Genomic DNA, 16,675 nt, shown 5'->3' with positions numbered 1-16,675 from the left:
AACCAACACATATTTGAGCTTATGGGGCTGAGGCGCGCTGTTGCAACACATTCACTGGGTATTTCACCGTAAATCCGTAACACTGCACTGCTACTTATTTTGAAGATTAAGAAGAACAGCCTGGAAGATTAAGAAGAACAGATTAAGAATGGACAGCCTGGTTGAAAAGTTGACATCTCGAGCCTCTCAACAAGTAAGACTAAGAATAAGATTAGAAGAGTCAGATCTAACTTAGTCTAGGCCTAGATCTAAGTAGACTCTAGGTCTAGATCTAACTTTTAAACACTTCTTTAAAAAAAATTAAAAAAATTGGGTGCTTGTTCAGGAGCCTATCCAAAATTTGGCGTATAGATCTAGATACCAACCCTACCAAAACATAAAAGTAAATATTAAGTAGTCTAAATGTCCAAATAAAGATCATGACTTAAAAGTCGTTAGACCTAGATCTAGATCTATGTATGTTTATTACCTGTTTTGTGTCAATTTTCTTGTTATTTTTGGAGTATGTTTTTTGGAAAAACATTGATATTAATATACACTTTTTCACAGGTTTAACAGATAACTGCTGCACAATACAAGTGCATACCGATGGCGGGATGCGGAAGGGCGCGCGCTTGTGTGAAGTTATCTACCGTAATGAGGATAACTTCACACAGGCGCGCCTAGAGAAAGTCCAGAGTGAATAGGGAATATGAATGATTATGATTAGTCGTGCACTTTATAATTCAATGTTCTATCTATAGTACTAAGTACTAGTTGGGCAGGGCAGCACGGCTTGACATGTGACCTTTGACTAGACCGAAAACTTCAGTCTCTCTAGTCGTCGGTTGTTCCACTGAGACTACGTCTGGCTCCACTAGACCTCCGATTATAGAGACTGAAGTATGGCCTATCGGGACTGTACGGGACTGTACGGAACAAATGGTTCGGTTCGACCGGACCGCGATGAATGAGATATGCAACAAGATTTTCACTCTTTACATCCTCATAACTGCTGCAATTATAATAAAAATTAAAAATAACATATATATAGCTTATTTGACTTACGATAGCTTGCTCATTTACATCCTAAATTAATGATTAATCCGAGAAAGTCTCGTCGTCAACATTATCCGTCTTGGTTTTAGTTGATGAATATTCATTTTTTCTTTTCGAACGTCCAATAGCTACCGTAGCTACGTACGAGTCAGCCCGGCTTGACCAACGAACTCCCACGAAACGAGTGCTCTGATTGGCCATTTGGCTATGTTTTGGTAGGTTGACCCGGAAATATTTTGGTCGCCGGGTCATATAGCCCTATGTTCGAGTGCATGAACGTACTGTTTCACAGTTCTGAGATACAAATTGGATAATTCATATTTAAGTAAGTCCGTAAATTATACATTTAATATTAAGTTATCAAATTTTGATAACTGCAATTAGGACAAATGACATACCAACCTAATTTACATCTGATTTAGAAATCAGAAAATTAGATCTAAATAAAGAAAATCGGGGAGGAAATGTTTTGAACGAAAAGATGTACATTGTTGGCTCTAGCTACCCCCTCGGTACGAGATCTCTGGGTTACCATCTGTATTGGGGAATGTCAACAAATGTCAGTTTTGTTAAAGAAATGACCCAAATCAGATGGTTATTTCTGTCTAACCTTTGACCTGCTGTATGATTGTTGACCGCATATGCTTCCTGTTCAAACTTCCATCCAAACAATGCTTTCTCTACAGGAGTCTCAAATTGCCGAGCTGAAGCAACAGATTCAAGAGCTTCAGAATGGTGGCGTTGAGGATTGGGAGCAGGTTCCTCCAGAACTTGAGAAACTCCAGACGGAGAATCAGAAGCTCAAGTACCGCATTTCGCATCTAAAGAGGGTAGGCTTATATAGTTAAATTCATTTTCATCAAAGACAAGAATCTTTTTTGTTTACACCTAGACTACTGTTCGATTCAAAGTTGAATACAAAATATTTAATTGTTCTTTATAGGTAATTAAAAAAATTACACAGAATGTTCAAGGCCATAACTATGTTATCTGCTGAATGATTTGGGTTGAAAGTTGTAATGTCAAATCTTGCTTGCAGGGCCCCCCAAGAGAAAAGTAAAATATAATAAAATCATTTTTCTTGTATGAACAGCGATTGACTTGAAATCTAATGACATTGGGAAAAATACTTTTCAAATAAATGGGAACAATAATAAAAGTTCATAGTATATTAAGTTTTTTAATGGATATCATCTGTTAAATTGTTATCAGAGCATTGTCGAGGAGGAGTCCCAAGGTGGCGATGCAGCTGGAAACAACGTATGCGGCAAGCTAACTGAGATCTTTAGGACTGCCCTTCGTGTTGCGTACCCAGCCCTCACCAATGCCCCTGTCGCAGTACAGCCCAGCCAGGTGGAGAAGTTTGGAGACTACCAGTGCAACAGTGCAATGATCATTGCTCAGGTATTAAAAGGATAATAGTTCACTGTCATGACTCATGATTGCCATGATGCTGCATTTTGAATAGGGAGGATGAGGTTTGCAAGTTTAGGCATCATACATGTATGTCCTTCTTTCTTTCTTTTTTTCTCTCTCTCTCCCCTCTTCCTTTCTCTCTCTCCTCTTCCTTTCTCTCTCTCTCTCCCCCACTCCTTTCTCTCTCTCTTCTTCCTCATGAAGATACAGTTAACAATTAAATTATTCACACCCGTACCAAGTTTCGTTATTCTTTAAGTACTGTAATTAACGTTGTATAAACCGCCCTCGTGTATTAACCGCTCCCCTCTTTTTCGCCCTTTAAAAAAAAAAATGTTTTTGTTTTTGGCCGACTCTGTCGGCAGCAAGCCAGGTCCGTGTTAAAAAAACCCACGCGGGAAGGCCTTTCATTTAACTGCGAGGTGCAGCTGAATGTGTAAGATCATTAATGTAAATTAAAAAACAGTGAAGGACCTAGGATAGAACCTTGTGGTACACCGTGTGTAGGAATTATTATTATAAACTACATATTGAGATCTATCAGAAAGATTACCTTTAAACCAAGATGACAGACAAATTTGAGTGTTGTTCTAGTTTCCTAGTGGTGAGTCAACACACCGATTACTGAGCTGGGAGACATTGCCAGGCATAGCGCCAGGTGGAGGGGCATAAATCGAAACTTTGATAATTTTTTTTTTTTTTTGTGTGTACCGTGTATAAACCGCACCCCCGACTTTGAATTTTTTTCGGCGGCAAAAAGGTGCGGTTTATACTCCGTTAATTACGGTATATGAAAAATTGATTCGTTCGATGTTTAAGTCCCTTATACACTATTCCACCTTTCATTATTAAGTTACAAGAATTATGAAAAATATATTTGTCAACTCTCTGTCTGTCTTGATCAGAGTATGTGCATTTTAGCAACTTATGATAGAAAATGTTTAGAAACAAAATAATTCATCCATAACTAAGAATTCTTTATTGCAAATGACAATGTATAAACATGCATTTTCCTTTGGTGTATTTCAAAAATGTTATGAAGAGGTTGAAAATATTAGCCTCTACAAATGTAATATTTGCGTTTGTTTTGTTTACATCCCTCTTACAGCAACTGAAGGCCCAGGGCTCTCCAGTCTCTCCAAGAGTCGTTGCCCAGCAGATCCAAGCAAACATCCCTTCAAATGATGTCATTGAAAAGGTAAATACTTACAAATAATCTCTGTCCAAATTTAGTTTGAATTATTTTGTACATAATCCCATTAGTCACTATTAATGACAAATTGAATTATGTAAATTGAACATATGGCACTCCCTCCACCCCTCATTAGTGACTAATTAAATCAATTTATAACATCTTTATCATCTTCACCAGGTGGATATTGCAGGACCGGGTTTCATCAACATCCACCTCAAGAAATCCTTCATCACCCCCCTCGTCACCGGGATCTTGACCCAAGGGGTGCTTCCTCCACCCCTCAGTAAGAAGAGGAAGGTCGTCATTGACATGTCCTCTCCCAACATCGCCAAGGAGATGCACATAGGTCACCTGAGGTCAACTATCATCGGAGAGAGCATCTCCCGGCTCATGGAGTTCGTAGGTCAGTCTTGAAGGAATCTTGAGCCCATCACACACAATGCAAACATTGCATTTTTAATATGACTGCATTTGCCATACAACCATCTTAAATGAAGACCTCTTTCATGGTTCCATATTGATTACATCATTTCCAAATTGATTACATCATTTCCCTATTGATTACATCATTTCCCTATTGATTACATCATTTCCCTATTGATTACATCAATTACCTATTGATTACATCATTTCCCCATTTATTACATCATTTCCCTATTGATTACATTAGTTACCTATTGATTACATCATTTCCCTATTGATTACATCATTTCCCTATTGATTACATCATTTCCCTATTGATTACATCAATTACCTATTGATTACATCATTTCCCTATTGATTACATTAGTTACCTATTGATTGCATCAATTACCTATTGATTACATCATTTCCCTATTGATTACATCATTTCCCTATTGATTACATTAGTTACCTATTGATTGCATCATTTCCCTATTGATTACATCATTTCCCTCTGCGATCTCTCCATGTTTAAGGACATGATGTGTTGAAGGTAAACCATCTTGGAGACTGGGGCACTCAGTTTGGCATGCTCATCACCCATCTTGCCGATCAGTTTCCTAACTATCTCAACGAGTCTCCTCCCATCCAGGACCTTCAGAAGTTTTACAAGGTATTTATTGTGTGTGTGTGTGCCCGCTAAAAGCATAGCGATATGGTATTGTAGAGATTCAAAGAGATGTAAATATTGTAGGTTCAATCCCGGGTATTAAAGGGGGATTTGCCCTCTATAAAGCAAACAATGCCTAAGCGGTACCCGTTGGTTCCCCCCCCCCCCCCACATGATCCCCTTTTTCTTATGTTAATTGAGAGCTGATTTGATGAGATAACCACCTGTCAGTGACCATGCAGGGAGGTCTAATCCCTCCTGGCCAAACTAGTGCAGACAGGTTTTCAGGTAAATGTGTCCTCCAGCAAAGCATTTTATCTATGTTGCTTTTCTTAACCCAGGGGTTAAATGGCTACTTAGATGAATGCAAATGTATGTGTGGTTATATTAGGATTAGCATGCCTGTGAAATAGTGAGTGGCTAAAGTATTACTCAAAACAAATCTGTGATGAAGGGTATGGCTAGAATAGGTATGGTACTTTTACAGAGTATGGTTGAGTGCCTATGCCTATGTGTGCATATGTCCTAATTTTCAGTATCAATATGTATTGGGGGAAAAGCAAGCGAAATGTGTAACTGTTAACTGATTAGCGACATTGCATATGTATCAAATGCTTTATCAATAGTATCCTTAAAGGTATAGACCAGTATTGGAAATGCCCCCCCCCCCCCCCTCTCTCTCAAAAAAAAATGAAATGGAACCTTTTATTACCAATCATGTGAAAGAATATGTTTTGACTAATACGTGATGATACAAATTTTGCCAGGAAACTGCCTACTAATTGATATATTTGGTAAATTATCATATCGATCCGGCCTGGATAGATATCTCGTAGTCCCCCATACATCTTTCTGTGTACAGTGCTCGTAACTTTACCAAGACTGCGCCAAATTTCTTATCATTTTGACGATTCCAGAACCGTGCAGTACACACCAATACTTATGTGCTAGATGATCAACCTAATTTTCTGATCGTTTCCACAACGTTTCTTTCACAATGCAATCGCATGACAAAACTGGTCTAAACCTTTAAAGTGTATTGACATAAAGCTCTTCAGTAATTCATGCTTGTTTGATGTATCACAGACTTGATCTCGTTTCTTTGTTTTGTTTGATTCAGGAATCTAAGGTGAGGTTTGATGGAGATGAAGAATTCAAGAAGAGAGCTTACAAGATGGTGGTCAGACTCCAGGGTGGTGAGCCAAGTATCATCAAGGCTTGGGAACTCATCTGTGATATCTCAAAGACAGGTTGGTCAGACTACTCTCTCTCATAATGATAATCCCACCTTCTTGTGTGTGTGTTTTGTGTTCTTTTTTGTGGATAATACACATCGAGGGGTCAGTGACACAAAGACGTAACTCTATTTTGGCCATTTTGAAAAAAAGTGGTGTATGTGTCACTGAGCACTTGGACCTTAAGGAGTTAAGTCTATGTTTCACAAGCCATTGGGTGGAGTGAAGTTTTTCTGTTTCCTGAAAAGCCCACATTTTTCTGAACATTTTGATATCAAATACTCATTTTGGCAAAATATGGAGTTACGTCTTTGTGTCACTGAACCCTCAACATAGACAAAGTTGATAATGATAACAATATAAGAGATTTGTAAGGTTCCAAATCCCCTTGAAATCAATTGCTCAATGCGCACTTGACTATTGATGACTTGTGAAATAAAAACAAAAAAGGAATCACATAAAAAGCACATTAATTACTGATTTGTGCAGTCAGATTATTTTGTTAATAAAGATAGGATACCGTTAGTTATATTTCAGGGGGGATGCCATATGTTCAGTCGAAATCATCATATAATATCCCTCCTCCCGCCCCCCCCCCCACTTCTTTTCCACCTAAAGTTTGAACATTGTTGGGGTAGTTAACATCTCAATGGAGTAATTGTCTTTGGATCCAGGGTTTAGGTCTATGAGAAGTTTCTAGTGGATGGTAATTGCTTAAAGTGATTGGGTAACTTTGTCTCAGATTCTGAAACAAATCCTGAATTTAGCTTGTGCTGCAATCATAATTATAAACCATTAGGTCAGACTTTTTTGAGGCATTCTTGGTTATTTTGAAGCGCAGTTTTTTTAGAGCTTCAATATTACACCATATCACAGACACTGATAACACGTAGGGCCGTGCATTTCAGATTTAACATTGTTAAACGATGCCTTTAAAGTGATTTTTCATGCTTTTTCTTTCAGAATTCAACAAGATCTACGCCCGTCTTGATGTGAAGAATCTAATCCCAAGAGGAGAGTCCTTCTATCAAGAGAGGATGAATGTGGTGGTGCAGAAGCTGGAGGCAGGAGGTAAGATCCTTCCCTTGGATAGGATGTTCAATGGAGGCCCCGCGTACAGGAGAGGCACCACCCTTGCATGTTAAGAACCCACTGCACTGATTGTATAAAAGTAGGGGGAAACCCTGGTGTAGAGGTTCACCTGCACACCCCAACCAGGCCGTGTATATAATGCATCTGCAAGAATCTTCAGTATTGAAGGAGGCAGATTATCTTGAAGAAGAAAAAAAAAATGCTATTTCGCTTCATTATTTGACTGTATGCGGGTGGGTGCCATGGTGACAGCTTGCGACTCATGAAAAATCACGATCTGAAAAAGTTCTTGAAATAAAGCTCACTTTTTTTAAACCATGTTGCAATTTTCACATTTTAGGAGCGGGACTGCCGGTAAGATCGCCAAAATGTGACATTTTATTGCATAGTTGATACACATGAACTTGAATGTACTTGGGTGTATAAACAAAAAAAACTGTCTATAGTGGCCACTTTCCCTTTGGTGCCCGCTTTAGACAGGTTTTTAACTGTATTTTGCTTGTAAAAGTGTTGCAGTATCAGAGGTCTATGAAGAGAGGGCTATGGGCCGTCAGCCTCCCTCCTATGAATTTGGAAAATACCAATATTAGGCAGCAAGCTAGCCCTTATTTCAAGAAAAAGTTACTATGTCATAATAGATTATCAAAAACAGAAATATTAATATTCAGGGAAGTAATGACAGGTACACTATCCGCACTCAGAAAAAATTGGGCTTGTACACCCATGAGATAGTTCAAGCCCATTAAATCACACTTTATATATATGGTGATAGTCATCTACAAAGATTGTATATGTTGTTTTAATGTATTAAACAATCAGTGTAATTTAGGATTATTCATTCATTATTCATTATTCGGTCATTACCAGAAATCAAAGTTACCCTTAAACGTAGCCCTCCAATTAATTGATACCTTTCTTTTTTTCCTGTAGGACACTTGGAGTTTGACGACGGCAGAAAGATCATGTTCACCCCTGACAGCGCAGTGCCTCTGACTATTGTCAAGTCTGATGGAGGCTACACCTACGACACGTCGGACATGGCTACCCTCTACCAAAGAGTGCATGAGGATAAGGGTGAAAGGCTCATATATGTGGTGGATGCGGGGCAGGTGAGTGAAGAGAATTGTGGATTTCAGGACCCCGTAACACAAAGATGACTTCCTGATAGACTGCTACTTTGTAATTGACCATGATGTACAATAAATTGATTGTATATGGTCTGATTGATTGACCGATGAGTCGTACAATCGATTGACCGATGAGGCGTACAATCGATTGATTGACCGATGAGTCGTACAATCGATTGACCGATGAGTCGTACAATCGATTTATTGACCGATGAGATGTGCCATCGATTGACCGACGGGTCGTGCAATTGGGTGACCGACGGGTCGTGCAATCCGGTGACCGACGGGTCGTGCAATCCGGTGACCGACGAGTCGTGCAATCCGTTGACCAATTAGTCGTACAATCAATTGCTAAGCTTTGTGTTACAGGGCCATGGTTGTGGTGGCAACTATAATTCAGATGAGTCTGACCTATGACCATAAATTGCTGTAACTATGAATCTGTTCATGAAAATGAGGAATTGATTTCAAATAGAGAAATTTTGTGTGTTTTCATTTTGTTGCAGAATTATAGTGATTGGTACATGACATTTGGTGCCCAATTAATCAGGAGATGTGTTGACTGAGCTCTGTGTTATAAGATACAGAAATGTGACGACTATAACAGTTTACGTCACCATAAAAAAAGCTGCTGTTTTGCCGCATCCTGTAGGCAGGATTTAAACCTGGCCTGAAATTAGGCTCTCACAATCTTGCTCAACTTAGGGTCTGATTTTAAAGCCTACATGTATGCCAGGGCAACTTTGTTATGCTAATTAGATACCACATGCCCTAAATTTGTCCTCTTTTCAAATTGTTAGGCATGCACCAAGGTATTTCTTTTTCTGAATGTACTAGCAAGGCTGGTTTAGTTAATACACTTGTCATTCTGCAGCTGGCTTGAGTAGAAATAGAGAAAGAGATAGAGAGAGAGAGAGGGGGGGGGCGTTATGTTAATTAGATACCAGGTGCTCTACATTTGTGTTCATCTTTGTTCTATTCAAACTGCATTGTCAGGCATGCACTGAGGTGTTTTTGTCAGATATGTACTAGCAAGGCTGGTTGAGTGAATGCACGAGTCAGTCTACAGCAAGCTTTGTACAGAGACCGTAGACTGTTATAGTGCTAGGGCAGCTCTGGTCGGAGCCACACCCGATACCAGTACATATAGCCAACAGTTGCATGTCATTCATAGCCATGTGCTGAAGGCGCTTACAACGGCCATTTCCCTTGGGCCTCTTTGTTTTCCAGAGAGTCAATCAATGACTGGGTCATTTCTCACCCATGACTCTTCATTTTCTACTTATTTGTCGCAATTCCTTGAACACTTCATTTCCATGGAGTCAGGAGTTTTCCAAACCAATCCGTTGTGAGGTATTACTTGATCTGGTGATTGGCTATCTGGTATTAAAAAGAAACCTTTTACCATCTACTTACTAACTCTGAAATTTAAACCCGTATCAGACTGAGGATTTTACTTTCTTAAGATGTAGGATGTCAATTTTTGTTGTTGAATATTTACAGCATTCAATGCTGTAAATATTCAACAAAAAAAATCATTGGTTTAGTAATAGTATTCTAAGACATGTAATAAAACTCCAAATCCATTTGATATCCTTCAACTTTACAATATGAAAACCAGAGTCTGATCGGAGTTTAACCATCTATTTCTTACTACTGCCACTGGACCAACCAGTGCTTCCTGAAAATACAATCTTATAGCCTCTGCCAAAGGTTACTTTGAATGACAAACTACTACCGTATGTCTTTTATTGAGAAGGATGCAGTAGCTTTCTTGTTGAAGTAATCATAACTTTGTTTGATAATAGTAACACCTTCATATATTTAACACTTTATATTAATGCTTACAAATGCTGTTATATCAATGTTAGCACATGAATTATGTTATTATATGAATGTTATTACATGAATGACTCATTTCCTACTCCAAATTTCCTTTGTATGACTACAGGCAACTCATTTTGATGCCATCTTCAGTGGATGTCGCAAGCTTGGATGGTATGATCCCAACAACGTCAGGATAGAGCATGTCAGCTTTGGTGTAGTCTTGGGAGAGGACAAGTAAGACTATATTACTCTATTAAAAAGATGCTTTTGTATTTTCCATTTGGGTAAGAGTTCCTTTTGCACCCCCCCCCCCACCACGAAATTGAAGAAAAAAATATATAACTATTAATAATATAGTATATAAAATAGGTTGCTTGTTAAGTTTATGTGTCGTGTGTGCGTCTCACTCATTTGCCGTTTAATCTGCCACCACCACAAATTTTTAATGTTATTAGTGTGAGCTCCGGTGACAGGATCTACAAAGTTGATGCTGTGGTTAATAGTGAGATGCTGGAAACCTACTGCTCCGAGCTTTCCAACAATCACTAATTACTGTTGTGCCTGGTTTGATGTGCTGAAGTATAATCGGTTCCAGTGTGGCCCTATCTCGCTTGTTATTTGGCAATGCGACAAGAAAAGTTTGTCGGGTTTCACGGCATATGCCCCCAACACCCACTGTCCTTCGACAAATCTCCCGCGATTGTATTTGGTTTTGCCGAATTTAGATTCGTCTATTGGTTAGTTGGTTAGTGTGCAGTTTTGTCTCCAGCGACCACCGACGGACTTCACTACAGTATGAAAAATAATCCGCTATGGTCTCCTTAGATGTTGTCAAAACGTTGCTATTATCAGAGTCACTATCCGCTGATGAAATACTTGTTTCATACAGTTTGTTTATATGGCATTTGATGAATAAAACCGTACACTAATAACAAACTTTTGCGAAGAGACAAATTACTGTTTCCAAACCAAGTATCTTTGCGACTTGATATTTGGTTTTTGGATTTCTGCTTACAAGTCTTCCTATTGCACTGAAACCTGTGCTCTGCGCGAGATCTTCCGGCGCGCTTCACGCTGTAGATTTTAAAAAATTTAGTTTTACAATTTGGGCAAGACGCTTCTCTACCTATAAGTCCCAATTCTTGACAATAATCAACTGTAGACTCTTTGTTGGAAATGAAAGAACAAAATAAAATCCTCAAAATATAATACTATTTAAGCCAAACTAAATAAAACTGCCTATAATCACAACAATCGATACAAAAACTATGAAAAATAAAAATTATAATAATCTACATGTACATGTACGTAACATTTTCAAAAATTATACAAAAACAAATCAAATACACTTTCAGCAAAAAATCTATGTCGACATGAACAACATATTAAATATGAGTACTATTCAAGCTGATTTGATCTGTTATTTTGGTATAACCTATTGTAATTTGTTGTATATTGCAGGCTTGGGGAATGAAAATCAATCAATCTATTATATATACTAGTATGTTTAGCATTGGGTCTACCGGTACTTACTTTTGATTTCGGAGTTAAGCGACCACTCCCCGGTGTTTTAACACGCTTTTCCACTGGCAATTCGATAATCTGTTGTCTCGTCTTTTCATCTTTCACGTTGGAATTAACATTAAGCCGAAAAAATGGGCCCCATCGGCATCGCCACGTGCAGCCGATCCGGCACTCTCTAGGCCTCCTCCAGTCGCTGATTGGGTTACTGACTCCATAATCATACCTGATAGGACTTTTTCACCTTGTCTTTTTCTTACACTGAACTTTTCAGCAACCACAATTAAAATTCAATTCAATTCATTTTCACATACAAAAGATTTGAAAGTGTTTACAAAAAAAAATGCAATTTTTTCCTTCAATTTCAGGAAGAAGTTCAAGACCCGCTCTGGAGATGTAGTTAAACTGGTATCGCTCCTGGATGAAGGATTGAGGCGATCATTGGAAACACTCAAGGAGAAGGGTAGAGATAAGGTAAAGTCAAACATGCTTTAGGGACCACTTGCATAGAAAGACCACATGTTTTGTAGCCCTCAGGCGTAGGTTCTCATTGCAATGAGAACCTGCATATTAAAGATAAAGACCATTTCTGGTCATGCGATTGCATTGTTTAAACAACGTTGTGGAATCGATCAGAAAAGGTTGATAATCTACATGTAGCATATATAAGTATTGGTGTGTACTTACCAAATATATCAATTAGTAGGCGGTTTCCTGGCAAAATTTGTATCATGTATTGGTCAAAACATATTCTTTCACATGATTGGTAATAAGAGCTTCCATTTCATTTTTTGAGAGGGGGACGTTTTCAAAACTGGTCTTTACCTTTAAGACCCCTTATCTATAATGCCACTTTCCTCATCTTGCTTTAGCGACCACCTGTATAGAAAGACCACATGTTTGTAGCCCTTGTGTGCAGAGGTTCTCATTGAAATGAGTTGGTAGAACCTGCATATTAAGACCCCTTGCCTATAATGCCACTTTCCTCATGAGCACCGAAAGGTGGACCTGTGCGCCATACAAGTAGCCACTATTATTATTATTATTATTATTATTATTATTATCTTCCTTGAATGGTCTTTACATGGAGGATTCAAAGCAATAAGCCAGTTCGTAAATCCATAGAGGTGTTTTGGGAGGACAAGACAAAACAAATATGTAGGTTGAAGGTATTTATTCACATATCAATTTCCCTTTTTGAGAGGGGGGGGGGGGGGGATTTGCTCTTTGCACATTTTTGTTTGGTCCACCATGCTTTAGCACCTAGGATGGTAAAAACTGAAGTAACCCGACGAGAATTGCAGTAACCATAAGCTATACCAATATTCTCAGGTCTTGACGGCTGAAGAACTCAAGGCAGCCCAGGAGTCTGTAGCTTATGGATGCATCAAGTACGCTGACCTCAGCCATCGTAGGACCAACGACTACATCTTCTCATTCGACAAGGTAAAGCAAATTGGCAACCTTTCAGATTTTTATTTTCAAAATGAAGGAAAACCAGTCTTCTGAAGAATGAAAACTTTCAGAAACTGCCCAATCTTAAATTAAACCTGCTTTAGTGACCACCTGTCTATAAAGCCCACCTTTCTACAAAAACCACATTTTTTTGTTTCCCTTGAAACATGTAATAAAGGAACCTGTCTCCAAAGACCACTTTTTGTGTTTCTCTTGGGCGGTCGCTATAGACAGGTTTGACTGTACTAGGCAACTTTAAGCAAATACATGTTGTGGTCTAGTGGTTAAGTCACTGGACTGAATCATGATGTTTGGGGTTCAAGTTCCTGCCACAGCACCGACATCCTTTGACACAATCCTAATCTCAGTTTACATTGTGTTCCCTTTATTCAAATGCTAGAAATGGGTTGGATAAGTGCAGGTTATCAATACCAATTGCTTTGAAGATTTGTGTAATGTACTCATTCACTGCTGTATATACTGCATATTTCTTGAACAAGAGTGCCAAAATTTAGTCACAATGTTGTCTCATGTAGCGACAGTCCTAGTGCAAAGTAGATTTCCTCCATAAAAATGCTATCCATATGAATATTCAAAATCCATAAATTTGAAAACACAGGTTTATTGAGATGTTTATATTTTGTTCATTTTGTGCTTAGATGTTGGAAGACAAGGGGAATACGGCCGTCTATCTTCTCTATGCTTACACCAGGATCAGGTGAGTTTGTTGGTTGAAATCATCTTTATTAAAGTGACATTACAGGCCCTCAGCAGATAAAATATTTTTCTCATGCTTGGATGAATTTTTGTCCCAGTTTTGTGATATGCAGTGAAGTGGCACGCAATGAAATGAAAATCATTGCTCCAAGTTTGCATATAGTTCGTGAAATTAAGTCGCGACAATTTTCTGGCACACCCGTTCATTTACTCCCCTCATTCTCCTGCATTGGCAAACTGTGCCATTTGTTGAAAAATTGCCCCATCTTTTTCTCTCTAGTTTTTCTCTCTCTCAGCTCTTTTATCTTTACCCTTGTATTTAGTATTGACAACATTCTATCCCCCTCTCTCTCTCCTTGTACATTTATCTCTCCTTACTTATCTCTTTAATATTACGTGTGTAGGCCTCCTGATGCAATGTATGATTCTTTTGTTTATACCATGTTTATTTTGAACATAATAATATTAATAATGAATGTTGTAGTTGTATGAAAGTTGTCATGAAAGGTTTTCCTGGCGACCCATGTATGGTTCTTGTATAGTATTTTTGTTAAAAGCTTGTTTTGCTTCCAATCTACAGGTCGATCTCCAGGAAAGCCGAGGTGCTGGCCGAGACCCTGAAGGAGGCTGCCAAGACCACGTCCATCCCCGTCGAGCACCCCAAGGAATGGAAGCTAGCCAAGTGCCTTGCAAGGTTCCCTGAGATCATCTCACGTACGCTTGACGACCTCTTCATCCATGGCATCTGTGATTACCTGTACGAGGTGGCCAACACGTTCACAGAGTTCTATGAAGTCTGCTATTGCATCGTGAAGAATAAACAGACAGGTAGGAATGCTGACCAGGGTTTAGGGTTGGGTATAGTGTAGGAAATGCGGAGCAATTGTCCCGAAAGCAAGTGAGAATACTGTGTTATGAGGTAGTAGTTTACAACTCACATGCTGCAACCCATACCAAAATGGTACTCATCTGGGGGCGTTTCACAAAGATCCTAAGTGGAACTTATCTCTAAGTTGGACTTAACAATTATGGAAAGCCGCTAGCGTCTTTGAAAATATTCTGTAAAAGTTAATTTAAATCAATCGTATGTTCTTGATGTGGAATTTATGAAAAGTCAAAAATAATTGATTTTCTGCTTTTGAATATATTGTCTTTTAAGGCTAACAAGTGGCTCTCCTTTAATGAGTCCAATTTAGAGTAAATTTCTTTGTGAAACACCCCCTGGTCATGTGAAAAGTTAATAACGGGTCATGGAATTTGCTTCTACCATGTGCGTAAAAGTACTAATAATAACCATTACGGTATCTAGAATAGATAAATAATTTTCAGCTTCAGTTTATGTACTCTGGAGAACAAGTACACAATCACTATGAAAAATAGAAAGGACAAAACTGGACAAACTCTTGAATTGTTCTCAATCAAATTCTTATTATTAGCAATAAACATTCTTTCCCATTATAATTGCAGGAGAAATCGAGAGTGTTGACACAGGTCGCCTGCTGCTATGTGAAGCTACCGCGGCAATCATGGCCAAGTGCTTTGATATTCTGGGACTACACCCTGTGGAGAAGATGTAGAATTTCATTTCATGTTTTTTGCCATATTTTTTTCTTCGGGGCTTTATGTAAGGAAAACAAAATTCAACGAACCCTAAGCTGGTAATATTTAGAGTATCATGTTTAAAAATGTCTTGAAATTAACTTTCCAAAGTTTGTACTTTCCTTTGTTGCCATTTTAATTAGAATAGTGATATAAATTGTTGTACAAGCTGTGAGAGATACCTAATCACCAGTTAAATTTGTAGCAATTTTGATCATTTCGGTAATGCATTCAATTGTCTGCCAGTTTGCTTGGACAGTTTCGTTCCTTATGTAACACCATGTGTATACCGTCTGACATCACTGTTTTAATCAAACTGGCAACTCGCATGGTAGGAAGGAAACTACAAACTTTGGAAAGATTTATTGAAATGTGAAATCCCTTCAGGTTTAAATATTACGAAACCGAAATTAGTATTTTGTTTAGTAATTTTGATTTATTTACGATTCTTGCTACTAGTCTCATTTAGAGTAAGCTATTACATTGATCAAAGGTAGCATTCCTCTCTTTTAATTGAGTCAGAGACATCTCATTGTGATGAGTAATACACATCTTGTTTTTCAGAATAAAACTAAAACTAATTTTGTATGGAGATCCAACTTTTGTTAAAAATAATAGATGAACAATGGCAATGTGTAAGAAAAAAAACTTGGAATTTCCCTCAAGATTTGACCAGAAGACTATCCTGTAAGATTAAACCCTTCAAAATAACATTGTATCTGTCAGGTTTGGCCCACAGAACCCCTGAAAACTATGGCTGTACAAATCGGAAAGTGGTCAAGTATAAAAGAAAATATTTTTACCTGATTAAGTTTATGTCAATTGATCGTTTCATTAAAACTGTGTTGGTTACAAGCAGCCAAAAATTATTGACAGGATTATGTAAACACGCCCTCAATCATGTCTTTTGATCTTCGGGCGAATAGGGGTGACAACCTTTTTGCCAATGAGTTAAAGTCATTTAACCCAATAAGCCATAAGTCTTTGTGAAGTGCCTCAATACAAATTATTAAGTCACCTGGTTAGAATAATAGTATTTTGATAGTCGGAATGCAAACTGCATATATTAAGTGTTGCTAGGTAGGTCACTCCATAATGTTTGATCTACCTGGCAACAATGAATGTATTCATTTCGGTCTATTGAAATACTATTATTCTTATCAGGTGAATGATATAATTAAAGTGGGACTTCAGTACTTGCGCCCTTTATATAGCCAACAATGATTAAGCTGTCCCCCATTTCTTATGTCATTCAGAGTTGATGTGATAACCACCTGGCCAAACTACTGCAGAGGTTTCTAAAACGCAGTCAGAAATTTTGAATACATTACTATGAAAAATAAAACAATATTCAGAAAGAACTTGATGCTGTAATTTTCAT

At 38.2% G+C, this 16,675-nt stretch overlaps 1 protein-coding gene across 1 annotated transcript; it reads left to right on the top strand.

Moving 5' to 3' along the window:
• The first annotated feature begins 20 nt into the window (after positions 1-20).
• Positions 21-16,655, top strand: LOC115922184 (arginine--tRNA ligase, cytoplasmic-like). Its single transcript, XM_030980491.1, has 15 exons — positions 21-193; positions 1,725-1,868; positions 2,251-2,442; positions 3,563-3,652; positions 3,827-4,052; positions 4,588-4,724; positions 5,842-5,971; positions 6,920-7,027; positions 7,979-8,157; positions 10,127-10,236; positions 11,892-11,997; positions 12,856-12,969; positions 13,638-13,696; positions 14,276-14,523; positions 15,163-16,655. Exons 1-15 carry the CDS (start codon positions 149-151, stop codon positions 15,270-15,272), a joined length of 1,998 nt encoding a protein of 665 aa, XP_030836351.1. The 5' UTR covers positions 21-148; the 3' UTR covers positions 15,273-16,655.
• The last annotated feature ends 20 nt before the right edge of the window (positions 16,656-16,675 follow it).

The sequence above is a fragment of the Strongylocentrotus purpuratus genome, unplaced genomic scaffold (genome assembly GCF_000002235.5).
Source record: "Strongylocentrotus purpuratus isolate Spur 01 unplaced genomic scaffold, Spur_5.0 spur5_scaffold_11, whole genome shotgun sequence".
NCBI classification, from domain to species: Eukaryota; Metazoa; Echinodermata; class Echinoidea; order Camarodonta; family Strongylocentrotidae; genus Strongylocentrotus; species Strongylocentrotus purpuratus.
Note: the sequence above shows the minus strand (reverse complement) of the source record. Positions and strands in the feature narration are given on the sequence as shown.